Source organism: Mirounga angustirostris, unplaced genomic scaffold (assembly GCF_029215605.1).
Source record: "Mirounga angustirostris isolate CCGP_5_RB_7025 unplaced genomic scaffold, mMirAng1.0.hap1 SCAF_10, whole genome shotgun sequence".
In the NCBI taxonomy this organism is placed as follows: Eukaryota; Metazoa; Chordata; class Mammalia; order Carnivora; family Phocidae; genus Mirounga; species Mirounga angustirostris.
Genome location: NW_026991718.1, coordinates 76,198,768 through 76,224,541, shown reverse-complemented (window position 1 = coordinate 76,224,541; position 25,774 = coordinate 76,198,768). Strand labels below are relative to the sequence as shown.

General features: G+C 46.5%; 1 protein-coding gene across 1 annotated transcript in view; it reads left to right on the top strand.

Annotated features, from left to right (window-relative positions):
• The window catches only part of FAM178B (family with sequence similarity 178 member B), a 121,198-nt gene that overhangs the window by 15,989 nt on the left and 79,435 nt on the right, over window positions 1-25,774 (top strand). The window contains exons 2-6 of the mRNA XM_045885133.3: window positions 13,308-13,377; window positions 13,581-14,020; window positions 15,294-15,355; window positions 17,667-17,771; window positions 23,318-23,470. Coding sequence (XP_045741089.1) covers window positions 13,332-13,377; window positions 13,581-14,020; window positions 15,294-15,355; window positions 17,667-17,771; window positions 23,318-23,470 — 806 coding nt within the window. The 5' untranslated portion in view covers window positions 13,308-13,331. The remainder of the gene's footprint in view (window positions 1-13,307; window positions 13,378-13,580; window positions 14,021-15,293; window positions 15,356-17,666; window positions 17,772-23,317; window positions 23,471-25,774) is intronic.

Genomic DNA, 25,774 nt, shown 5'->3' with positions numbered 1-25,774 from the left:
AGCGGCTAGTGCTGATGTAGAAACTGCAGGAAGTCATCCAGAAGATCTAGCTCGGATCATTAATGAAGGTGGCTACACTAAACAAGAGATTTCCAATGTAGACAAAACAGCCTTCCATTGAAGATTCTATCTTTAATAGCTAGAGAGGAGAAGTCAATGCCTGGCTTCAAAGCTTCAAAAGACAGGCTGACACTCTTGTAAGAGGCTAATGCAGCTGGTGGTTTTAAGTTGAAGCCAATGCTCATTTACCATTCTCCAAATCCTAGGACCCTTAAGAATTATGCTAAATCTACTCTGCCTGTGCTCTAGAAATGGAACAACAAAGCCTGCGTGACAACACATCTGTTTACAACACGGTGTACTAAATACTTTAAAACCCCCAGTGTTGACACCTGCTGCTCAGAAAGAAAGATTCCTTTAAAAATATTACTGCTCATGGACAGTGCACCTGGTCACCCCAGAGTTCTGATGGAGATGTTCAATGAGATTAATGTTTTCCTACTTAACATCCGTTTTGCAGCCCATGGATCAAGGAGTAATTTTGACTTTCAAGTCTTATTGCATAAGAAATACGTTTTGTAAGGTTATCATTGCCATGAATAGACAGTGATTCCTCTGATGGATCTGGGCAAAGTAAATTGAAGACCTTCTGGAAAGGATCCATCATTCTACATGCCATAAGAACATTCATGATGCATGGGAAGAGGTCAAAATATCAGCTTTACCAAGAGCTTGGAAGAAGTCAGTTCCAACCCCCACGGATGACTTTTAGGGGCTGAGGACTTCAGCAGATGAGGTGGAAATGGCAAGAAAACCAGAATTAGAAATGGAGCCTGAAGATGTGATAGATTACTTTGAGTCTTAAAAACTTGAAAGGATGAGAAGTTCCTTCTTATTGATGAGCAAAGAAAGTAGTTTCTTAAGGTGGCATCTACTCCTGGCAAAGACGATGTGAAGATTTTAAAAATATCAACAGAGAGGGGCGCCTGGGTGGCTCAGATGGTTAAGCGTCTGCCTTCGGCTCAGGTCATGATTCCAGGGTCCTGGGATCGAGTCCCGCATCGGGCTCCCTGCTAGGCGGGGAGTCTGCTTCTCTCCCTCTGCCTCTGCCTCTCTCTCTCTCTCTGACTTTCATGAATAAATAATAAATATATATATATCAACAGAGGATTTAGAATATTTTTTTTAAAGATTTTATTTATTTATTTGACAGAGAGATAGAGAGAGAGCACAAGTAGGCAGAGAGGCAGGCAGAGGGAGAGGGAGAAGCAGACTCCCCACTGAGCAGGGAGCCCGACGCCAGGGCTCGATCCCAGGACCCCGGGATCATGACCTGAGCCGAAGGCAGCCGCTTAACCAACGGAGCCGCCCAGGCGCCCCCAGAGGATTTAGGATATTACCATCAGCTAAGCAATGGTAGGGTTTGAGAGGACTGACTCCAATTTTGAAAGAAGTTCTACTTTGGATAAAATGCTGTGAAACAGCATTGCGTGCTGCAGAGAAATAGCCTACGAATGGAAGAGTCAATTGATGCGGCAGACTTCGCTGTTATCTTATGTTAAGAAATTGCCACAACCAGGCGCCTGGGTGGCTCAGTTGGTTAAGTGACTGCCTTCGGCTCAGGTCATGATCCTGGAGTCCCGGGATCGAGTCCCGGCGTCGGGCTACCTGCTCAGCAGGGAGTCTGCTTCTCCCTCTCCCGCTCCCCCCTCTTGTGCTCTTTCTCTCTCTCACTCTCTCTCTCAAATAAATAAATAAAATCTTTAAAAAAAAAAAAAAAAAAAGAAACTGCCACAACCTCTCCAGGCTTCAGCAACCACCACTCTGATCAGTCAGCAGCCGTCAACATTAACGCAAGACCCTCCACCAGCAAAACAGTGGACTTGCTGGAAGCTCAGATGATGGTTACCAGTTTTTAGCAGTAAATTATTTTTTTTTAAAGATTTTATTTATTTATTTGAGAGAGAATAAGAGAGAGCACATGAGAGGGGGGAGGGTCAGAGGGAGAAGCAGGCTCCCCGCCGAGCAGGGAGCCCGATGCGGGACTCGATCCCCGGACTCCAGGATCGTGACCCGAGCCGAAGGCAGTCGCCCAACCAACTGAGCCACCCAGGCGCCCAGTAAATTATTTTTTAACCAAAGTATGTACGTTGTTTTTTCAGACACTGCTATTGCACATTGAATAGACTATAGTGTAAACATGACTTTTTTATGCCCTGGGAAACCAAAAAACCCGTTGGATTCACTTTATTGCAATATACACTGTATTGCAGTGGTCTGGAACGGAACCCGCAATATCTCTGAGGTAGGCCTGCATTTTGCTATGGCAGCCCAGGCAGACTGAAGTACACAGACATGTATAGTAGCATCAACCACCTAATTTTCTGAGAATCCATTCTGCGCTGGACCCTGGGCTGGGCACTGGGATACAGAGACAAGGCTTCGTCTGTGCACTTAAGTGACTCAAGAGGGACCAAGTCATCAGTGTGGTAAAAATACACGAAGTGTTGTGCGGGTGAAGAGGAGGGGCCGAGAAATGGTAAGTTTCCTCAGGCAGCAGTGACACATTTACTCCTCTTTTGTGCTTGAAAGTGCTCCTCCGTCTTGTGCTCCATCTGGAGTGGTGACCTGCTGAACTTTCAGAAACCAGAGTGCGCTGCTTTTCACGATCTTGAGGAACAGCCAAAACTGGAATGGCAAAACCCGTCCACTCCGGAGCGGAACAAAGACCGGGGTTGTGTTTCCACACTCAGTGGGTTCTGCATTTTCAGGAGGACATAAAAGCACTTGTGCTCAGAAAAGAAACCGATTGAAAAAGAGTAAATATCCTTCCCTCCCACCCTCCCCAGTTGCACGCAGCTTTTACTGCATGGACTTGGTCTCAACGCATCAGCAGTTTCTGATTCTTTTTATATTTTATCATCTTTATGGACTTCTCAACACTGCAACGTTTGCCTGGGTTAGGGCGGTTTTCTTGTCTTTGGCAAATGTTCCAGACTCGACTTGGTATACTTTAAGTTCCCCCAAAGAAAAGGGTTTTTTAAAAAAGCAGCCTTAAGAGGCGCCTGGGTGGCTCAGTCGTTAAGCGTCTGCCTTTGGCTCAGGTCATGGTCCTGGGGCTCCCTGCTCAGTGGGAAGCCTGCTTCTCCCTCTCCCACTCCCCCTGCTTGTGTTCCCTCTCTCGCTGTCTCTCTCTCTGTGTCAAATAAATCAATAAAATCTTTAAAAAAAAAAAAAAGCAGCCTTAATCCCTGTACCTTGTATTCTCAAAAGGCACTATCACAGAGAATATTACTGAGAGATTTTAGTGATACTTTTTGTTTGTTTTTTTCTTTTCCTTCTTGCTTCTTGGTTAGCATCAACAATGTGAACAGCTTTTAGCAGGTTTTCCAGCTTCCTGATGCCGTAGTCCTTTGTCCTTTGGAAGATTAGCAGCAGCAGCATGGACCTTCAGTTTTGCTTCCCTTGTACTTTCTTTTTTAAGAAAACAGTTTTATCGAGATATAACTCCATACCATACAATTCACCCACTTAACGTGTACAGTTGATAGAATTGTGCCACCATCCCTACAGTCAATTTTAGAACATTTTCATCACCCCAGAAATAAACCCTGCATCCCTTAGCTGTCGCCCCCCACAACTTCCCTCCTCTCTCCCAAGCCCTTAATTTGCTGGATTTGCGTGTTCTGGACATTTTATGTAGATGGAATCACACAGAATGTGGTTTTATGAGTTGGGCTTCTTTCACTTAGCGTAAGGTTTCCAAGGTCCATCCATGTTGTGGCGTGAGTCAGTACTTCATTCCTTTTTATAGTTGAATAATACTCCATTATATGGATATATCACATTTGCTCATCCTCTCAACAACCAATGGACATTTGGGTTGTTTTCCCTTTTTGGCTATTATGAATAATACTGCTGCATTATTCATGGATAAGATTTTGTGTGGACATATGTTTTCATTTCTCTCTTGTTTATACCTAGGAATGGAATTGGTGGGTCATATGGTACCTGTGTGTTTAACCATTGGAGGAACTGCCAGGCTGTTTCCCAAAGCCCTTTTCCTTGTATGATCAGTAAGCCAAAGAAATATTTTACTGCTCTTTAACTTCCGTAGGATTTTGCAAATTTTGCTACTGACCACCTTTGCAGTTTATCTGTTAAAATGCTTTCATAAAAAAGCTGGAGGTGTGATCACCATGCTTACACTCCTTCTCTCTACATATTTCTCATCCTCTATAAGTCTGATGGATCCAGGCCTTAGTCTTCTAACGCCCTTAGGAACAGAGACTTTTCCTACCACAGGCATTGTTATTTATGGACCAAATAGCTTTTCAGATACTTCTGGTTATAAGAGCAATTTCTTTTGCCAATCTTTACCTGAGATTCCACTTACATATTGAGAGTTTGGGTAGGGCGCCTGGGTGGCTCAGTTGGTTAAGCGACTGCCTTCGGCTCAGGTCATGATCCTGGAGTCCCGGGATCGAGTCCCGCATCGGGCTCCCTGCTCGGCAGGGAGTCTGCTTCTCCCTCTGACCCTCCTCCCTCTCATGCTCTCTGTCTCTCATTCTCTCTGTCTCAAATAAATAAATAAAATCTTTAAAAAAAAAAGAGAGAGTTTGGGTAGAATGTCACACACAAGTTTTGGGTGCTTGAGCTAATGACTCTGTGATCATGCTCATGTCATGACTATGTTGGCCACAAAATGGCGTCCAAATCAGGAACATGGGAAAAGCCCTTGGACTTTCAGTGTCACCCTTTGTGATACACACAAAGGATTTTTAATGTTTTCAGAGGCCCTCACCACCAGCCTCCACCTTCTATGGAATGCAGGGCTGTTGCCACCAGGTACACTATTATGGGCTCAGTTGACCCCCTAAAATTCATATTTTGAAGTCCTAACCACCCCAGAATGTGACTGTATTTGTAAATAGGCCTTTATAGAGGTAACTAGGGCTAAATGAGGTCATTGGGGATGGACCCTAATACAATAAGACAAATGTAATAGGTTGAGTAACAACTGCCACAGTTAAGATAGGGAATATTTTCATCACCCTCTGAAGAACCCTCATACACCTTTGCCTGGCCATGGCTTCTGAGCCAGGAAGTTACACAACTGAGTTGATGCCCTAGGTCTGGGAAGGTTGAATCAGAAGCAATGTTCAGGAAGGACTGGAAGGAAAAAGGGGTAGAAGGAAAAGAAACTGGTTATTTCTTTTTTTTTTTTTTAAAGATTTTATTTATTTATTTATTAGAGAGCGAGCGAGAGAGAAACAGCATGAGAGAGGAGAGGGTCAGAGGGAGAAGCAGGCTCCCCGCTGAGCCGGGAGCCCGATGTGGGACTCGATCCCAGGGCCCTGGGATCATGACCTGAGCCGAAGGCAGTCGCTTAACCGACTGAGCCACCCAGACGCCCGAAACTGGTTATTTCTTAAGGTAGAAAAACCAGAAACAAATTCCACTGGTGAATGGGAGGATGGGCAGTCATGGGCAACACCTCCCTGAAGGCTCAAAGGAGGACAAGTTGCCAGAACCAGGGCAGAGGATAATTTTCAGCATCATCCTTATCTTGCTGGTCCACTAGAAGCATCTGATGCTGCCCTTCAGTACTGATATAGGCACAACTTTAGAATATTTTATTATTTTAGCCATTGTACAAAAATTACAAACCATAAATCCTTTACTTAATATGGTTATTTCCTATATCTCTAAGTACTTTTCTCTCTTTTTTTTTTTTAAAGATTTTATTTATTTATTTGACAGAGAGACACAGCAAGAGAGGGAACACAAGCAGAGGGAGTGGGAGAGGAAGAAGCAGGCTTCCCGCGGAGCAGGGAGCCTGATGCGGGGCTCGATCCCAGGACCCTGGGATCATGACCTGAGCTGAAGGCAGACGCTTAACGACTGAGCCACCCAGGCGCCCCAGTACTTTTCTCTTTTTAATCCATGATTTCTGCCAAGTTGTGTTGTCCTCTACTTACTTGACATTAGTTTACATGTACTTTTTCCCCCCATGGATAATTTATATATCTATTTATCCTTTCTCGTGGTAAAATACACATAGCATAAAATTTACGATTTAATCATTTTAAAATTCAGGGGCATTTAGTAAATTCACAGTGTCATGCAACCGTTAGCACTGTCGGGTTCCAGAATGTCTTCATCACCCAAAAAGGAGACCTTGTACCCCTGGTACAGCTGCTCCCCATTACTCCTCCCCTCCCCCTCACACCCCAGCACTCAGCACCTGGCAACCACTAATCTACTTTCCCTCTCTATGGATTTTCCTATTCTGGGCATTTCAGATAGAGAGAATCATATGCAATATGAGACCTTTTGTGTCTGGCTTCTTTCACTAAGCATAATGATTTTAAGGTTTATCCATTGTTACAGCATGTATCAGTGCTTCATTCCTTTTTGTGGCTCAATAATACTCCATTTTATGGCTGTCTTACATTTTATTTATCCATTCAGTAGTTGATGGACATTTGCACTGTTTCCACCTTTTGGCTGTATGAACATTCACATGCAAGGATTTAGTCTGAGTACCTATTTTCATTTCTTTTGGGTATGTACCTAGGAATTGCTGGTCAAACGGTAACTCTATATTTAACTTGCTCAGGAACTGCCAGACTCTTCTCCACAGTGGCTGTACAATTTTACATTCATACCAGCAGTGGGTGAGGGCTTCAGTTTCTCTGATCCTCACCAATACTAGTTATTGATTGGTTGGCTGGTTGGTTGATTGCCATCCTAGTGGGTGTGAAGTGGCGTCTCATTATAGTTTTGATTTGCACTTCCCTAATAAAGTGGCCAATGACACTGAGCATCTTTTCATGTGCCTTGGCCATTTGTATAGATTCTTTTGAAAATGCCCATTTAAATCTCTTGCTTACTCTTTAACAGGTTTTTTTTGGTCTTTTTGTTGTTGAGTTGTAAGTTTTTCATATATTCTGGATACTAGACCCTTATCAGATTTATATGATTTGCAAATATTTTGTCCCACTCTGTAGATTGTCTTTTCATTTTCTTGACCTAGTCTTTGAAGCACAAAAGCTTTAAATTCTGATGAAATCCGATGTATCTATTCTTTTGTTTTTGTTGCTGTGATGTTGGTATCATATCTAGGAAACCATTGCCCAACCTAGAGTCATGAAGATTTACTCCTGTGTTTTCTTCTCAGAGTTGTATAGTTTTAATGCTTATATTTAGGTTTTCCATTTTTAAAAAAGATTTTACTTATTTATTTCTTTGAGATAGAGAGTATGAATGGGGGGAGGAGCGGGGGTGGGGGGTGAGGAAAGGGGAAAGAATCTCAAGCAGACTCCATGCTGAGAACAGAACCCCCACATGGCGCTCGATCCCACAACCCCGAGATCATGACCTGAGCCGAAACCAAGAGTCGGACACTCGACTGACGGAGCCACCCAGGTGCCCCTAGGTTTTCCATTTATTTTGAGTTAATTGTTGTGTGTGGTGTCAGGTGAGACAAGGATCCAGCGTCATTCTTCTGCATGTGGATGTCCAGTTGTCCTAGCACTTTTGCTGGACTCTTCTTTCTCCATCAAATGATGTTAGCATCTTTGTTAAAAATCAAATGACCATAGATGTATGTGTTTATTTCTGGAATCTCAGTTCTAGTTCATTGATATATGACCTAGACATGATATGTCTACCCTTATGCTAGTACCACACTGTTTTGATTACTGTGCCTTTGTAGTAAGTTTAGAAATCAGGAACTTTGAGTCCTCCAACTTTATTTTTCCTTTTCAAAATTGTTTCAGGGTCCCCTGTGATTTTATATGCATTTTAGGATCGCTTTTTCCATTTCTGTCAAAAAAGGCCTTTGGGATTTTGACAGGGATGCATTGATTCTGTAGACCACTTCAGGGAGTTTTACAGTCTTAGTGATCTTGAGCCTTCTAATCCATAAATTCAAGATGTCTTTCCATTAATTTATGTCTTCTTTAATTTCTTTCCACAATGTTCTGTCATTTTCAGAGTTTAAACTTTGCTAAATTTATTCCTAAGCGTATTATTCATCCATTTCATCTATGTTGCCTAATTTGTTTGTGTACGGTTATTCATAGTATTCTCCCTTTTAATCATTTTTATTTCTGAGGTTGATAGTAATGTCTGCACTTTCATTTCTGATTTTAGTGATATGAGTTCCTCTTTTTCTTGGTCAGTCTAGTTTGGTTTGTCAACTTTGTTGGTCTTTTCAAAGAACCAACTTTTGGCTTTGTTGACTATTATTTTTTCTATTCTCTTCTTCTTTTGTTTCCCCTCTGATCTTTATTATTTCCTTCCTTTTGCAAGCCTCGAGTTTAGTTTGCTTTTCTTTTTCTAGTTCCTTACAGTATAAAGTTAGGTTACTGATTCAATTTCTCTTTTTAACGTAGGCTCAATAATACTCCATTTTGTGGCTTTGTTACATTTTATTTATCCACTCAGTAGTTGATGGACATTTGTGAGCTATAAATTTTCCTGGGAGCACTGCTTTCATTGCATCCCATATGTTTTGGTATGTTGTGTTTGTTTGCACTTTCCTCTAAGTATTTTTTTTAAGATTTTTTTTATTTGTCAGAGAGAGAGACCGAGCACAAGCAGGGGGAGCAGCAGGCAGAGGAACAAGCAGGCTCCCCTCTGAGCAAGGAGCCCACTGCAAGACTCGATACCAGGACTCTGGGATCATGAACTGAGCCATCCAGGTGTCCCAAGTATTTTTTAATTTCTCTTATGATTTCTTCCTTGATCTGGTTGTTTAAGAGTTTGTTGTCTTATTTCTACATATTTGTGAAATTCCCAGTTTTCCTTTTTTTTTTTTATGTCTAGTTTCTATTATGATCAGGAAAGATACTTTATAAAGGATTTCCATCTTCTTAAACTTATTGAGACTTGTTTTGTGGCCTAACATATGATCTATCCTGAAGAAAATTCTGTGTGTACTTTCAAAGAATGTATACTCTTTGCTCTGTGAAGAGTGAAGAGTGAAGAGTTCTGTAGATGCCTTTTATGTCTAGTTGGTTCATGGTGTTGTTGAAGTCCTCTGTTTTCTTTTGATCTTCTGTCTGGTTACATTATTGAAAGTATGATAATGAATTCTTCAACTATCAGTTTATAACTATTTCCCCCTTCAACTCTGCCAAAGCTCTCTTTTGAGGTACATGAATGTTTATAATTATTATGCCTTCTTGGTGAATGAGTCTTATATCAATATGTCATGGCTTTCTTTGTCCCATTGTAATTTTTGACTTAAAATCTGTTTTGTCTGGTATTAGGATAGCTATTTCAGCTCTCTTTGGATTTCTGTGTTCATGGAGTATCTTTTCCATCCTTTCACTTTCAACCTATCTGTTTATAAAGTGAGTTTCTTGCAGATAGCGTATAGTCAGATGTTTTTTCATCTATTTTGCCAGGATCTACCTTTTGATTTGAGAGTTCAATCCACTTACATTTACAGTAGTTACTGATAAGAAAATATTTCTGCCATTTTGCTATTTTGTTTCCTATATACCTTATATCTTTTTTGTTCCTTAGTTTCTCTATTGCTGCCTTCTTTTGTGTTTAATTGGGGGTTTTTTGTACTGTATTGTTTTGATTCCTTCTTCATTTCCTTTTCTCTATATTTGCAAGTTATTTTATTAGTGGTTATCCTGGAGATTATAATTTATATTTTAAATTTATAACAATCTAGTTTAAATTAGCTTCAATAGTATAAAAAAAACTCTGCTCCTATACAATTCTATCCTTCCCCTTTATGTTTTTATTGTCACAAATTACATCTTTGAACATTGTGTGTTCATTAACATAGATGTATAATTGTTGTTTTATGCATTTGTCTTTTAAATCCCGTGGGGGAAAAAGAGTTATAAACCAAAAATATAGTAGTACTTGCCTTTTTTATTTATGTATAAATATCACATAGTTCACAGTCTAGTTCAGATTAATACCAACTTAATTTCAATAAGATACAAAACTTCACACCTATATAGCTCTATTCCCACCCCTCCTTTGTGCTGCTGTTGTCATACAAATTTTATCTTTAGACATTGGGCACCCATCAAAGACAGGTTTGTAATTATTGCTTTACAGTTGTCTTTTAAATCAGGAGAAAAAGAGTTACAAGTAAAAACAACATTTATACTATCTTTTAAGTATATCCATGTTGTTACCTTTATCACTGTTCTTTTTTCTTCGTATGGATTCAAGTTACTTTCTAATGTCCTTTCACTTCAGCCTAAAGAATTTACTTTAGTATTTCTGGCAGAACAGATTTGTTAGAAACAAATTTTCTCAGTTTTTGTTTATCTGGGAATATCTCATCTTCTCATTTTTTGGAGGATAGTTTTACTGGGTACAGCATTCTTGGTTCCCAGTCTTTTCTTTGTGCACTTTGAATATTTCATCTCACTGCCTGCTGATCTCTGGGGTTGATGAGAAATCACCTGTTAATCTTATTGAGACTTCCTTGTAGGTGATAAATCATTTCTCTCTTCGTGCTTTTAAGATTTTCTCACTGGTTTTTAACAGTTTGAGTATGATGTATTTAGGTGTGGATTTCCTTGAATTTATCCTACTTGGAGTTTTCTGAGCTTCTTGGACGTGCAGTATTCTTTCTGTCCCCCTCCACCCCTGCCATCTCTATCTCCATCTCTCTCTCAACTCCTGGAACTCCTATTATGCATATATTGGTGTACTTAATGGTGTCACACTGGTTTCTGAGGCTCTGTTCATCTTATTCTTTTTTCATTTTGTGCCTCAGAATTGACTGTCTCAATTAACCTCTATAAAAGTTCACTGATTCTCTCTTCTGCTAGCCTGCATCTGGTGTTGAAGCCTTCTGCTTAGTGAAATGAAAAACATCATACTCAAACTGTTAAAAACCAGTGAGACAGAAATTCAATGTATTTCAACTCCAGAATTTCTGTCTGGTTCCTTTTTATAATTTTTAAAATCTTTATTGATAGTCCCTGTTTGATGAGACCTCATTCTCTTCTGGTTTCTTTTAGTTCTTTGTTCACCATTTCTTTGGTTCTTAGAGCATATTTGAGACAGTTGATGTAAAGTTTTTGTTTAGTAAGTCCAATGCCTGTGCTTCCTCAGGGACCGTTTCTTTCATTCTTTTTTGGTCTATGAATGGACCATACTTTGTTGTTTCTTTGCATGCCTTGTAGTTTTTGTTGAAAATTGTTCATCTTGAATATTATAATGCAGTAACCCTGGAAATAGGACTACCCCCCCGCCAATATGAATTGCTGTTGCTGGTTGTGAGTTGTAGTTGATTGTTTAATGACTTTTCTAAACTATTTTTATAAAGACATTACTAATTTGTTGTGTGTGGTCACTGAAGTCACTGTTCCTTAAGCTTAGTGGTTAACTGGTAAGTAGTTAGAAAATTCCTTAAATGCCACCACCACCACCACCACAATAAAACTCTTCTGGTCTTTGCAGATTGGTTCTGTGATGGAGTACTCCCTCAAAGCTTAGGCAGGTCTTTCTTAGGCAACTCTGCCTTCGCCTTCATTTCCTGCTTATGTGGAGCCTAATGATCAGCCAGAGGTTAACATTTACCATCTTCTGGGGTCTTTCCTAAACATGCATTAGCCCTGGGCATGCATGTGGCCTTCTGGACTCTGGTTTATGTGGGAGTTTTTAAAATCTTTATTCCTCCGTGTATCTCCTTCCTCAGCCTCTTCCTTTTCAGGCCGTTCAGACGCCCTGCTGCTTGCCTCACCTGTTATCCCTTGCCCCGGGTGGTTGTGGCTGATAGACTTGCCTTTAAATGCTTTCAGCAAATGCTGCCCAGGAGGCCACTTCAGCCCTGAGAAAGTTCCAAGTGAGAGAAAACAAAGGTAAGACCCTGAGTTGATCCCTCAGGGAGCCAGGATAGAGATCAAAACATACAACCACAATTCTTTGAGAACAGAGTTTATATTACCCTCCCCGTCACTAGCAAAGCCACACCAGGAACACAGCCTCCCACCAGCTGCCTCTTAACTGGGGGTGGGGGATGAAGTCGGGTAAGTTCAAAATCCAGAACACAACTGTACTGAAATTTAGCAGCTTCTTTCTTCATTAAGCCTTTCCCTGCTTGTTGTTACTTTCTTGTTAAATTTCAGAGTTCTGTAAATGTTGGTTCTGACAGGTTTTGTTAGCTTAATTATTGCTTTTGTGGAGGGACAGGTTTCTGGGATTCCCTAATCCCAGGTATGAACATTTTGCAGTTATTTGTATATTGATAGCGTGCTCTCTAAAAAGAATAAGCCATTTTATTTTTTTTTAAAGATTTTATTTATTTATTTGACAGAGACAGTGAGAGAAGGAACACAAGCAGGGGGAATGGGAGAGGGAGAAGTAGGCTTCCGCCGAGCAGGGAGCCCGATGCGGGGCTCGATCCCAGGACCCTGGGATCATGACCTGAGCTGAAGGCAGACGCTTAATGATTGAGCCACCCAGGTGCCCCAAGAATAAGCCATTTTAGAGTACCAGCAGAAATGTATTTCCTCACAGCCATATCAACATTTATCATAAATTTTTAATTTTTTAATGATTTCATTATGATTAAAGAATACTTCATAGGCATATTGATTTGAATGTCTTCCATTTTGGTTGGGTTTGAACACTTGTTGAGTTAGTGTTTGTGTTTTTTGTAAATGGTTGTTTCCTTTGGAAAGTAGCTCATTCAGATATCAGCCTTTCACGTACGTTTCAGTTTATCTGATCCTAAGCCTGCAATGATGAGAGATGTCTGTGTGTGAGGCATGATCCATCTCAGGTGTAGACGGACAGTTCCTAACGCTGGAGAAAGCTTCTTGGGTCAGCCCTGGGTATCTCTTTAAATCATTCATTCATTCAACAGAAATGCATCAAACCCTACTGTGTGCCAGGTCTGTGCTGATTCTGGGAAAATGACAGGGACTAGAGAGCCCTGGCCTACCCCTTGTGAGCAAACAGTCTTTATAGGGGTGACACCGAGCAAGCGAGACATGCAGAATGTCATCTCAGAACACATCTTTTCTGTTGAGCTGTGCTAGTTTTGATTTTATAAAAGTTTAAAAAAAAAAAAAGTTGATGTCCATACACTTGCCTATCACATCCTTGAAATGAGAGGTCACATTGAGCCCCTTTCACCTCAGCAACTTGGTCTTCATGGTGCACGTGCTTGGTCCTTAAGGTAGAGCTGGAGGGGGATTTCCCTCCTGGGCACCAGTGGGCCCAGGCCCTCTTCCATAGGGAACCTAGAACTTCAGAGCATTTAGCTTTCTTCTGGCGGCTCATGTCACCTGACAGACAGTTCCTTCCAGGACAGAAAGTCCAGCGGTTTGCAGATGGCCGGGCCTGAGAAGACTGCGTCAGCCCTTCCTCAGAACGAAGGTAGGTGTCTCTCACCTGCACAGGTAGAGCTGTTCTGAGGCCTGAGGCCATGAGGGAGCGGACAACCCACGGTTGAGGGATTCCCCTCGCATTCCCCTGCCCACATCAATCTGGAGTTGTCCCCTCTCCTCACCCAGCATGGCACAGTGGCCGGGATGGTGGTGGGTGAGTGGGGGTACCACAATACTCTGTCCTATCCATAGGGGCCCAGGAAGCGGAAGTGGCGCCCCTCCTGTCGCCCAGCCTGAAGGGCAGCTGCTTCGACCATCCCCTGCACGAGGGGCTCCTCCACCCCACCCGGCGCTGCCGCAGTCCTGCCTCAGCTCCAACTCCTACATTGTCAAAGAAGCCCAAGGTGCATGCAGCCAGGGACCTGTTCCCCACTGACTGGAGCCCGCCACCTGTTGAGTTCCTGAACCTGAGGGTACCGCCGGCCGGCAGGGGGGCCCGAGCCCCGAGGTGGGTGGGTGTGGCAGGGCCACAGGCCCTGAGGACATGGGCCCACCAGCTGCCTGAGGAGTTAGAGCAGGAGCCCCAGGACTCAGACCCCCAGGGGAGTCTGGCCTCACTGGAGGAGCCGTTCTGGAACATGGCAGGCCCGAGCCAGAAGGCTGCAGCTCCAGTGGTGGACAGCCACAGCTTGGTAAGCCAGCGGCGCCCCCAGCCTCCTCTCCTTGCTGCCCCTCCTCAGTCACCCCCTGGCCACTCCCTTTTTGGCCACTCTTCCTTGGCCGTACCCCAACTGCCCTTCATTGGCCGCCTCCCCCTAACTATCCCTCCTCAACCGCATACCCCCCACCTCTCCCCAGCCCTTGGACCCTTGTGGCTGGGGTGCATCTCTCCCCTTATTTCTGCTGCTAACCTCTGCTAACAGATGGCTTGGGTGGTGCCAAATTTGATGCTGCTTCTGCATGGGAGCCTTCAAGGCTTTTGTGCCTTGGTTGAGGTTATCCCCTTGGGGAAAGGGGGACCTTGGTGCCTGGGTCTAAGTTAGGCCAGGCACTAAGACTCGGGCTGACTCTGGTCCAGTGGATCGGAATGTCTAAATGGAAACGTCAATGATGAACTTTAAGCTGGGTGGGAATAAACAGCTCTTGCTAGGTAGACTGGGAACACTTAGGGGCCCATGGATCCAGGAAATTTATTTTGAGAATAGGGCTTAATTATTTGTTTTGTTTGGTTTCCTTTTTAAGTAGAAGTTTTTTCTTCTTGTGGGAAGTCTTTTTTTTTTTTTTTAAGACCTTATTTATTCGTCAGAGAGACAGCACACAAGCAGGGGGAGAAGCAGGCTTCCTGCTGAGCAAGGAGCCCAATGTGGGACTCAATCCCAGGACCCTAGGATCATGACCTGAGCCGAAGGCAGACGCTTAACCAACTGAGCCACCCAGGCATCCCTGGTCTTAATTATTTATAATAGCCCAAGATTGTCAATAATCTAAATGCCTACCACTAGGGAATTAATACATTATGTTCTAGTCCTACATTAGAGTACCCTGAAAGTGTTTTTTTTTTTAACTTATCTTTTTAGTATTGATATGGAATGACCCTCAAGACACACTATTAATTGAACAGAGCCAAGGGTAGAATAGGGTTCATAGTTTGCTACCATATGCGTTATGGTTGGGGGGGAGTCTGTGATGTATGACTGTTTGCTTGTCTGTGGATAAAATGTCTCCGAAAGCACACAGAGGAGTGAACACCTGTGAGGAGGGCCCTGGGTGGCTGGGGATGCAGGTGCGGGGAGACAGCTTACCGCATGCCTTTATACTTCCGGAGTTTTTAATCATGTGAGGGTATTGCCTATTCAGAAACATAAACTAGATAAATAAAGGGCTTAATTTAGATTAATTTTATTCTTCTCCCCCCCTCTATCTGTCTTTCTCTCTGTCCCCCATTCTCACGTCCTGTTTCTCCAGTTCACCTTTGGGGCCTCAGAGAGCTACGTCAATAGCTTGGATTACTTACTACAGGAGAAGCGGTGAGTGTGGGAAGAGGTCCATCGTGGGGTCTTCATTCTGTGGGGTTGGCAGCAATTTTGGGGGGTTGTCCTCTAAGACTTTAGCACATTCCCATCAGGATCGAGCACACTCCATCACAGCGTGTCTCCTGGAGCACCCTGTGTGCTCTGATTAATAGTGAGCACGGGGAACGGTAGTCAGGTCAAAGGGGGTCATCTGGAAGGCAGAAAGCCCCAGACCTCTGCCACATACAGAACCCTCGTTCAGGGGGGCTCGTGAATCTTGGGTTGGTGTGGGTGGGATGCAGGGGGAATCCCTTGCTCTCTTCTGCCCAATTCATGCCCGTGTGGGGGCCTCTTGGCTCCCGTTCAAGCGTTCCATGGGCGAGAAGGGGAAAAGGCAGGTGGCCTTGACAGAGGTGTATAGCCTGAGCACTGCCACGCCGGTGGTGTGGGCAAGTAAAGCTCATCAGGGCACCCAGCACTGGGAGATTCTTGCTCTACCGGGCCCTCGCCAGACACTGGATACGTGGAGGTGATGGGGCAGCGCTGCTCACCTGGACATGTATCCTCATGGCTTCTAGTATTTCCCATGCTGTGAAGTGGCTGTGGAGGGGCCTGGAATACTGGCACCTCATTTAACCTGGGGGTCAGGAAAGGCTCCCCACAGGTATCCTTATCTTTGAACCTAGGAGAATTAGGAGATTTGGGGGGGGGCGTCATGGGTGACCACACATGTGAAGGTGGGTATGACAGATATTCTGGTGGCCGACTAGAACTGGAATTCTCGGCACTGGGGAGTGGGGGTTGGGGGTCGACATAGCAGGAGGTGCAGCCAAGATGTGAACCGGAGTTGGGTCACGAGAGACCTCTTGAACACAGGGTTGAGTTGGGAGAATTTTAAGTGGGTAGTGATGTGTTTCCCGCTGTGTTTCAGAGATCACTTAGGCTGCATTATGGAGAATGGATGGGAATGGGGAGAGAGGAAGTAGGGTGAACGGTGATGGGGTGGGGCCCTGGGAGGAAGGCAGTTGGGGCTATGATAAGTCTGCTGACCTGGGTGGCTAGGACTCTGGAGCCTGTGTGGAAGGGAATTCAGACCCAGACATGTGGCTTTGGAGAGGTCCGGGCACACTCAGCTGGAAATCATTCAGTTGTCACTGGCTGGGAGGATCCAAACTCCTGATGGCAGCCTGGACTGGAGGCAAAGTCTTTAAGAACTGAGGACCTTTGGGCAAAGCTAGGGCAAGCACCTGGAGGGGCAGGGCAACAGCTGGGGAGGCTCCCAGGCTGTTGAGGAACCAAGGATCAAGAAGGCTGAAGGTGGACAGTGCCTGCTCAGGGGTTTGTGTGTTTCGGGCGGGAGGGAGGTGAGGGAGTCAGGATTCCAGCAAGATAATGGTTGGCATGCAGGGCTGTGGTGGGGACAGGCCTCTGAGGCTGGAGAACAAAGTGTAGGGAGAAAAGGAAATGCGCAGGACCTGGAAGGGCTGCCCTTGGGGCCGGAAAGGCAGGCTGTGTGTCAGGGGCTCCGGGAGCCATGAGCCTAGGGGGCCTCTCCAGGTCAGTGTGGCCAGACCCTGGGAGGAGGAGAAGGGGCTAAGCACAGGCCCGGATGTGTCAAAAAGTGGGCACATCCTGGGGCGCCTGGGTGGCTCAGTCGTTAAGCGTCTGCCTTCGGCTCAGGTCATGATCCCAGGGTCCTGGGATCGAGTCCCGCATCGGGCTACCTGCTCCTTGAGAGCCTACTTCTCCCTCTGCCTCTCTCTCTCTCTCTCTCTCTCTGTCTCTCATGAATAAATAAAAATAATTTAAAAAAAAAAAAGTGGGCACATCCTGGGGCGCCTGGGTGGCTCAGTCGTTAAGCGTCTGCCTTCAGCTCAGGTCGTGATCCCAGGGTCCTGGGATCGAGCCCCACATCGGGCTCCCTGCTCCGCGGGGAAGCCTGCTTCTCCCCTCCTTCTCCCCCTGCTTGTGTTCCCTCCCTCGCTATGTCTCTCTCTGTCAAATAAATAAATAAAATCTTTAAAAAAAAAAAAAAAAGTGGGCACATCCTAAACAAGGTACACAAAGGCGAGTTTGAAGTTGTGTGGTGAAAATTTTCCTTCAGGCCTGTCTGCTCCTGTCCGCTTAACCAGACAGCACAGTTGATGTGATGTGATGCCTCTCCCCCGCCCCATCCAGGTCTCATGTTGAGGGCCTTTACACAGGAGTGCAGGGAAGTGTCCCTATTCCTAGGCCTTGACATGTTCACAGGGTCTGCAGCCCAGTGCCTGGGTCGCTTGACTGGGGACAGTGCTGACCTCTGTTACTGGCTTTCTGCTCCCCGCAGGGACCAGGCCCTGGAGCGAGAGCAGGTGCTTCTGCAGTGCGGCCGCCCCCACCTCAGCTCCCTGGATCTGGATGAGGATGAAGCGCCGCTCACACCTGAGCACAGGTGGGAGACGTGGGCACAAGAGGTGCAAGGGCCTGGCCACTTGTGGGGGCGGTGGGGGGGCTAGTCCACGCACCTGCCTCTCAAGGCAAAGGATTTAAGTGTTGACTGGCTCTCATTTTCAGACAGAATTTCAACCAGCAATCTGTGTGTATTTATAAGTTCTCAAGCTGCCTCCTTTTTTTTTTTTTTTAAAGATTTTATTTATTTATTTGAGAGAGAGGATGAGAGGAGAGAGAGAGCACATGAGAGGGGGGAGGGTCAGAGGGAGAAGCAGACTCCCTGCCGAGCAGGAAGCCCGATGCAGGACTCGATCCAGGGACTCCAGGATCATGACCTGAGCCGAAGGCAGTCGCTTAACCAACTGAACCACCCAGGCGCCCTAAAGATTTTATTTATTTATTTGAGAGAGAGAATGAGAGAGAGCAAGCACATGAGAGGGGAGAGGGTCAGAGGGAGAAGCAGACTCCCCGCTGAGCAGGGAGCCCGATGCGGGACTCGATCCCGGGACTCCAGGATCATGACCCAAGCCGAAGGCAGTCGCTTAACCAACTGAGCCACCCAGGCGCCCAAGCTGCCTCCTTTTCTTAAACCAACATTCAAGAAAACCCCTACATTCATTCATTGATTCCAGAAATACTGGATCATCTACTGTGTGTCAGGGTTCAGTGTGGGCCTTTGAGGGTGCAGAGAAAGGAAAACACAGCCTACTCGGCCCCAACTGTCCACCCAAATTTATGGAACCAGGTCTCTTGGGGGAAGTAACTCTACAAAACCACAGTCTAAGAGAAAACTGTCTTTAAAGGGGAGAATGTGGCCATGTGACATTTTTCATCTCCCACCCCCCGCCACCCGGGGAAAAGAAGGTGGCTTTTGTCAGTGCTGTCATGAGGGGAGGGGAGTGTCTGCTGGCCATGATCTAAGTGGGCCATTGGCTGGAGGGAGGGCTGGTCTCATCTGTACTACAGGGTCTCAGAGACGCCGAGAGACCGTAGTTGAATCCATCATCAGGGTACCCGGTTAGCCATCCATCTATCCAACTGTCTGTCCAGCCAGCCAACCAGCAAACATCCACCGAGTCCAACTTTGTACCAGGCTCGGTTACAGACTCTGGGGATACAGCAAAAGCAAAACCAGACAGAAATCTCTGTCCTCCTGAGCGAAGAGAGGAAGGAGCGTGAGGAGCGTGGAAGGCCTGTGAGATTGTGCATAAGGATCAGGGAAGACCTCGATGAGCAGGTGGCTGGCTTCTAGCAGGGCACTGTGAAGGAGATGAGAGGCAGCTCTGGGGGCCCTGCAGGGAGAGCAGAGCGGCAGCCATGGAGGGGAGGGCTGGGGAGAGGAGGTCAGGGAGGCCAAGAGTGGGCTCGATGCCTGAGCTTCTCCTCTCTGTGAGCTAGCCGCCACCGCTCTGAACAGGATCCTCTGCCGCCATGTCAAGGATAAACTGGGGAGCCTGGGGCGGAGGGGGGTGGCGTGCAAGGGCAGAAGAAAGGAGACGGGGCAAATGAGCCATGGCAGTCATCCTCTGAGAAGTAAGAGGCTGGGAGGGAGGGTGGGTGGTGAGGAGTAGGCACAGTCTGGATATATTTTTAGGGTAGAACTGACATGATTTGTTGATGAACTGGATGGAGTGTATGGGAGAAAGAGGGGAATCAGAGGGGACCCCCCAGGATTTGGGCCTGAGCACCTGGAAGGTTGGAGTTGTCTAATTAAACTGGGGAAGACTTAAGTGACGAAGGCTGTAGTGGGGGCACTTGTGAGGTCAAGAGTTCATTTGGGGGATCCCGAGGCGAGACCAAGGAGACGTCTTGGATCCCCTCTTCCGGAAAGGCAGGCGCAGGAGTCACCAAGGTGACGTTTAAAGCCACAAACTGGATGAGCTCACCTGGAGAGCAAGTTTAGAGAGAAAACAGGCTCAAGGGGGCAATGTAGAGGTCACGGTGACCTTGACAAGAGCAGCTCTGGTGGAGTGCTGGGGGTGAACATGACTGGAACAGGCCCATAGGAGAACAGGAGGAGAGGTCGAAAGAGAAAAATGTGCAGTAGCTGAAGGGGGAAGTAGAGTCAGGATAGATCTTTCTGTATGTCTCCCTTCCTTTTTTTTCTTTTAATTGGTTCCTCCCTTGCTTCCTTCCCTCTTTCCTTCCCTCCCTCCCTCAGGAACCCAGTGCGCCAGAGGGGCTGGGGTGGACTGCAGGGGATGAGGTCACCTCAGCCATGTGGCTGAGGGCAGGTTGGTGAACATGCCCTAGATCATCTGCCTGTCCAGGCTTGCCTTTTTTTTCTGTCAGCCTGAGTTAGGCTATTAAGCATTGGTCTAAGCAGTGATAGCTCAAGTTTTTGTGCACACTCTAAGTTAGCATTCTGCTTCCACTTACTAAGGGAATGTTGAGTGACAACCTACAGACTTCTTTGGGGCTTCCATTTTAGGACCCCCAAATGGTTTACATTGTTTTTATTGCCCAGAGATGGTTATGAACATCACTGTGGCTGGCTGTTTGCTTTTTTTCCCTCAAGTTTTTCTGATAACCATCTCTGGACTCGATCAGGGATTAGCAAACTCTGTATTTGTAAATAGTGAATATTTTAGGCTTTGAGGGCCATGCAGTCTCTGTGGCAGCAACCATTCAACTCTGCTGTTGTAACAGGGAAGCTCCCATAGACAATACATAAGTGAATAAACATGCCTATGTTGCAATAAAACCTTGTTTACAGCAATGGGCAGGGGTTGGCCGCAGACGGCAGTTTGCTGACCCGTGGCCTTGGTTAGGGAGGACCCCAGCCTCCTCACTGATACTTTCCACTGTGAACACCTGTGAGTGTTCAGATTGGAACAGCCATCCCACATGGGGGGAGAGCTACTAACATGCTGCCTAGAGGCCCAGAGAAGGGGTGCCATGCAGGGTGCACAGCGAACCCAGAAGGGCGGATGTGGAGACTGAGTGGAAGCACTGGGTTTGGGCTAAAGGCCTCTTTGGACAAGAGTGCCTTGGTGGCATCATAAGTGATAAAAACAGTTGTCTCTCTAAGTCGGGGCTCATGGATTTGTTTCCAGGTTTCCTACTCAATGGATACGTAACCTTGGAATGAAACCTTTTAAACCCTCTTTAAAATCTCAGTAGCGGGGAGCCTGGATGACTCAGATGGTTAGGTGTCTGCCTTGGGCTCAGGTCATGATCTCCAGGTCCTGAGAGCGAGCCCCACATCGGACTCCCAGCTCAGTGGGGAGCCTGCTTCTGCCTCTCCCCCTGCTTGTACTCTCTCTGTCTCTCTCAAAGGAATAAATAAAAACTCTTAAAAAAATAAAAAATAAAATCTCAGTAGCAAGAATAGCGATTTTAGCTCTTGACGTTTCTACTGAGTGCATCCAGGCTTCTGGAAGTCATGGCTTGGGTGTTTTGAAATTTCCCACAGAAAGGGAGTTATCTAGGGAACCGGCTTAAGCCAGGTGTCCCAGGCTCTGAAATCGCCGATGATTTTCTGGGCACTTGACATTTTCAAGTAGTACTTTGAGAAAGCCTTTTTGACAACAGCCACTTTGAGGTGGTGGTTTTGATGTGGGATCATTTTGATGGGACAGTTCGACTCTCTGCCTCAAAGAAAATTACTCACTGATACACAAAGCCAGCAGCCTCTTCTATCCCTGAATGGGGCCAAGGACGGACGTGGGTCTGGAAGGGGTGAGGCTGCGGCTGGGGGCCAGCCACCATCTGCCAGAGCAGTTGTCTGTGACCAGGAGTCACACGCCTGCCGTGGATGCCCGCCGTGGAAGAGACCCACAAGTACCCAGAGCCCAGCATCCCCTCATGCTCTAAGGACTGGCTTGCATCTTGAATGGATGCCATCCTACGTTCTGTATTTCTTAAAGTTAAAAGACTGTGTGTGTGTGCTGGGGCAGGGGAGGGGGGAATATTTCAACCCTAACATCATCCTTTATCCTCACTTTGGGGCTGCACAGGAAATCCCCAATTAGACGTGGAAGAGTCATCTCAGAACTCTTAATAATGCACATACGTTATATTTAGTATCACAAAAGTCCCTTTGTGTGATGGTTTGGGGGACAAGACTAAGACCCTTTTACAGATGAGCCTAATTCCTACAGACTTTTAATAATTTGCACCTTTTCCTTAATATACGAGCAACATAAGCCATAGATCCTCAAAAGCTGAAATGGCAAAGCAATGAACAAAACAGAAGAATGTTTTCCCGTCTGTGTGGTGGTTTGCACAGGCCGCTTGCAAAAAACCCACAGGAGCAGAAGCTCCCTGGTGTTTTCATGTCATTTCCATACCATGTGCCATTTCAGCCTCCGGACGGCCCTGTGATGAGCATCGGCACCTGTTCTCGGGCCGGTGGCCAGAAAGCGAGCAAATCTCATAGGGCCAGTGGTGGGCTGCCAGCTGCCCCGCCTCCAGCAGCCGCTGCTTGCGTCCCAGACCCGGACAGGAGCCCTGAGTGCTGCTCCCGCTCCGAGTTCACCGTCCTCCGGTGACAGGAAGGGATGCAGTGCTTGTAGCTTGTTCTCTTTTGCTGTTTTTATTGTCAAATGTGTGTTCTGTCTCCACAAAATCAAGCAGAACACAGTTGTAGGAAGTAAACAGGAAATGTCTCTTCTGCCCCTCCCCCAAATCCTATCCCCTAGGGATGACTCCAGCTCATAGCTGGGCACGTCAGGTGTGTGGGGGGGGGTTGTTCCATGTTTCTAAGAACGTGTGTGTGTATACGTCTGTGTGTATACCTCTACACACACACACACGCACACACACACACACACTTCCGTTCTTAGGAATTGTCTTAACTGCCTCCCTTTTCCCCACTCCCTCTTAAATGGGTCATTCAATCCTGACAATTTTTACCCCTCCCAGTAGAGTTAGAATGTATCCCTTCTTCTCTCTGTTCCTTCCCTGTCCAGGGGACCCAGCTCTGATCTACTAATCAGACTCACAAGGCAGGGCCTGGGCATCTGGGCATCCCTGGGGAGTCCTCCTGATCACAAGAGCTTGAGGACTGGTGTCCCAGAAGAAACATCCAGGCTCCTTCCTTGGGCGGATGCCCTCCCTGACCCTGGCCACACCCAGAGCTTCTCTCCTCCGCCCCTGGCAGACCGTGTAGGCAGTTTTGTGGTCAGCCCATTTGCTGAAGGCTACTGTGGTGATTTATTTATCCTTCTCCTAGACATGCAATGGCAGCCCACGCCTGACTCATCCTTCAGCACCTGGCACCCACATATTGTGGGTGCTCAGTGAAAGTTTGAGCTGAACAAAGGCAATGGGCGGTGCTGGGTTTGGGAGCAGGACTTCTGGCTCCTGAAGCCCTGAGGAAGGGGCTGGGATGCAGGACGCAGAGTGGGATGGGGAAGCGCTCCTGAGTCTGCATCTCATAGGCTCCTCCTTTACCAGCAGGTGGCGCTGTCCTCCCCCCAGTCTTTTCCCCACCAGGCCACCGTCGCAAGGCAGGGGCACCATCTGGCTTTCCCTGGCCTCCCTCCAGGCTACAGACCAGGTGCGCCTGCTGACACGCGCCTCTCCGGCTCCTTGCTTTGCCAGGATGCTGGTGGAGAGGTTCTCCGTGTCACTGCAGGTCATCCCACCAGTACATCCCGGGGAGACTGTGTTTCTACCCAGGCATCAGCCCCTGCACTGCCTCCTGGACCGTTCACAGCTGAAGCCACGGAGCCACCTGGAAGAACTGTTCGTCAGGTAAATGTCGGCATGGGATGGCCAGGCCTGGTCCCTCATGGAGCCCAATGATAAGGACTGGCCCAAATGAGGAAATTCAAAGCTGTACTTGAGCCAGTTTGGACATGTCAGCTTTCAGGACTGTGGGATGAAATAGTCCCACATGTCTGCTTATGATATTTAATTTGCTGATTTGGATGCACATACTTTTAAAAAGCCCTACATTGTCGTAAATATTAGGTCGGTTGTATATTTATGTATTCATACTGCTTTTTCCTCCCCCGCACCCCAGTTTCATGGAACAACTGTAGTCAGACTCACCATTACATGCCTTTGGGGTGATGTCTCCCTCAACACTGGAGCCGCTTTCTGGGCCATCCAGCAGTTTTCCAAGGCACGTCATCGTCACTTCCATCTGCTCATTGGAGACACCACCCTTCTTCTGTCCATGTGATACTAACACTGAAAAGTTTGTCCCCGGCCCTAAGTGCACACTGTGTAACATTAGGACATCTGCCCCGTGGCTCGACTCCGTGGAAGGAAATTTACGTCATCACGCAGCCATGGGCTATGTTGCTTTTTAAGGGGATTTTAAAAGCTTGACCACAATCACATCCAACACTTGGAGTTGTGAGTTCATCTATCTGAGATTAAGAGAGAAAGCCCGCAGGACTCAGTGCAGCTGACCACTTGTGCTCATGAGGCCGACGCCCTGCTGGGCCTTGGTGGCCAAGGGGGATGGGGAGGAGGCCGCCGGGCCCGCACCAGCCCATGGGGAGCACAGAGGTTGAACTATCTCTGGTCTCTTGAAAGCAGGAGTCTTGTGGTGGTTTCCAGCTATTCAGGGCTTCCTTAGGTCTGTTTCACTAATTCTAAAGCCATCTCATATCACGGGAAGTTTCAAGTATAGATAGAGAGCACAGTATAATGATTCCCCATATAGTCATCACTCAGCTTCGGCAACCATCAGCTCAAAGCCAATCCTGTTCCATCTCTACCCCTGCCCACTAACATTATCCCCTCAGTATTATTTTAAAGCAAATCCCAGACACATTTAATTGAATCTGTAAGTACTTCAGTGTCTGTCTCTAAAAGATAGGACTCTATCCTTAGATATAACTTAAATGCCATTATTCCACCTAAAAACTACAAATCCTTCATACCATTGCTATCAGTCGGTGTTCAGATTTCCCCAATCATCCTCTAAATGTGTATTCTATGTTGTTCAAATCAGGATCTGAACAAGGCCCTAACATCACCATTAGTCGTAATGTGAATGGTGAGAGAACATTGCATAGCATTGATGCCTCAACATATTTAACCATTTTCTTCAGCATATATGTTACTTTGAGCTTTTTTATAAGCAATGTGGTAGAGAACATCTTCATACGCAGATACTTGTCTGGAGCGTAGCCCTGGAAGCGACGTGCGGGGACTGGACCTGAGCGTCTGCATATTGGTAAAGGCTGCCGTCGCCACGCTGAGAAGGTGTCTCATAAAGGGATGATGAAAAGGGGAAAAAAGAAACCAGGGTTGAAGAGAAAAGGATAGCGGCGCTGGAGAAAAGGGAGGGGCGGGGAAGGAACAGGAGAGAGGAGAGGAGAGAGGAAGGCGTCTCGCAGAGCTGCCTCGCAGGCCGCGGTCTGTGTGACAGCAGGGTTCCTGTCCCAGACTGGACGGCCGGCAGGAAGTGTTTGACAGACGACAGGGCCCCCGCAGTGGTGACCTGGGGGCCGAGCAGCCCTGCCAAATGGGGCCAGGTGGCCGGCCAGCTCCCCCGGGGTGAGGAATTCAGACCCTCCTCCCTCGAGTATGCTAATGAGGCACCGGAGAGGCGGCCTCGCCCGGAGCCCAGGGCCTTTCTGGAGGAATGCCCGCTGCCTTCCACATGGTCCGGTCGGGGGGCCCCTGCTACGCAGTGGGTAGGGGCCACTTCCTGAAGGTCACCATTTAGCCTTGGGGTCACTCTTATTTCCTGTTTGTGCCAAGGACCTCAAGCCCAGACACAAGAGAGGGAAATAGCGGTTCAATAATTACCCCGTTGTGTTCGGCCGGAAGCATGAAGACGAAGGGAAAATAAAAGGTTACTTGATCTCTCAAGAGGCAATAGGGTTCAGTGTTTTGCCGTACAAAAAGTTAACACTTTGTGAGATTACAGGTAACTTTTATTTTCCTTATTACACTCTTCTGTATTTTATGACTCCGTCTCATTTTTAACAGAGGTTTTAGGGGGAAATGTGAATGCGAGTTTTAAGAACCCCCTCTGGAAATAGATCAGGTCTCCTTGCCCGTCTGGGAGGAGGGGTGTCATCTTCCCGCAGTCCA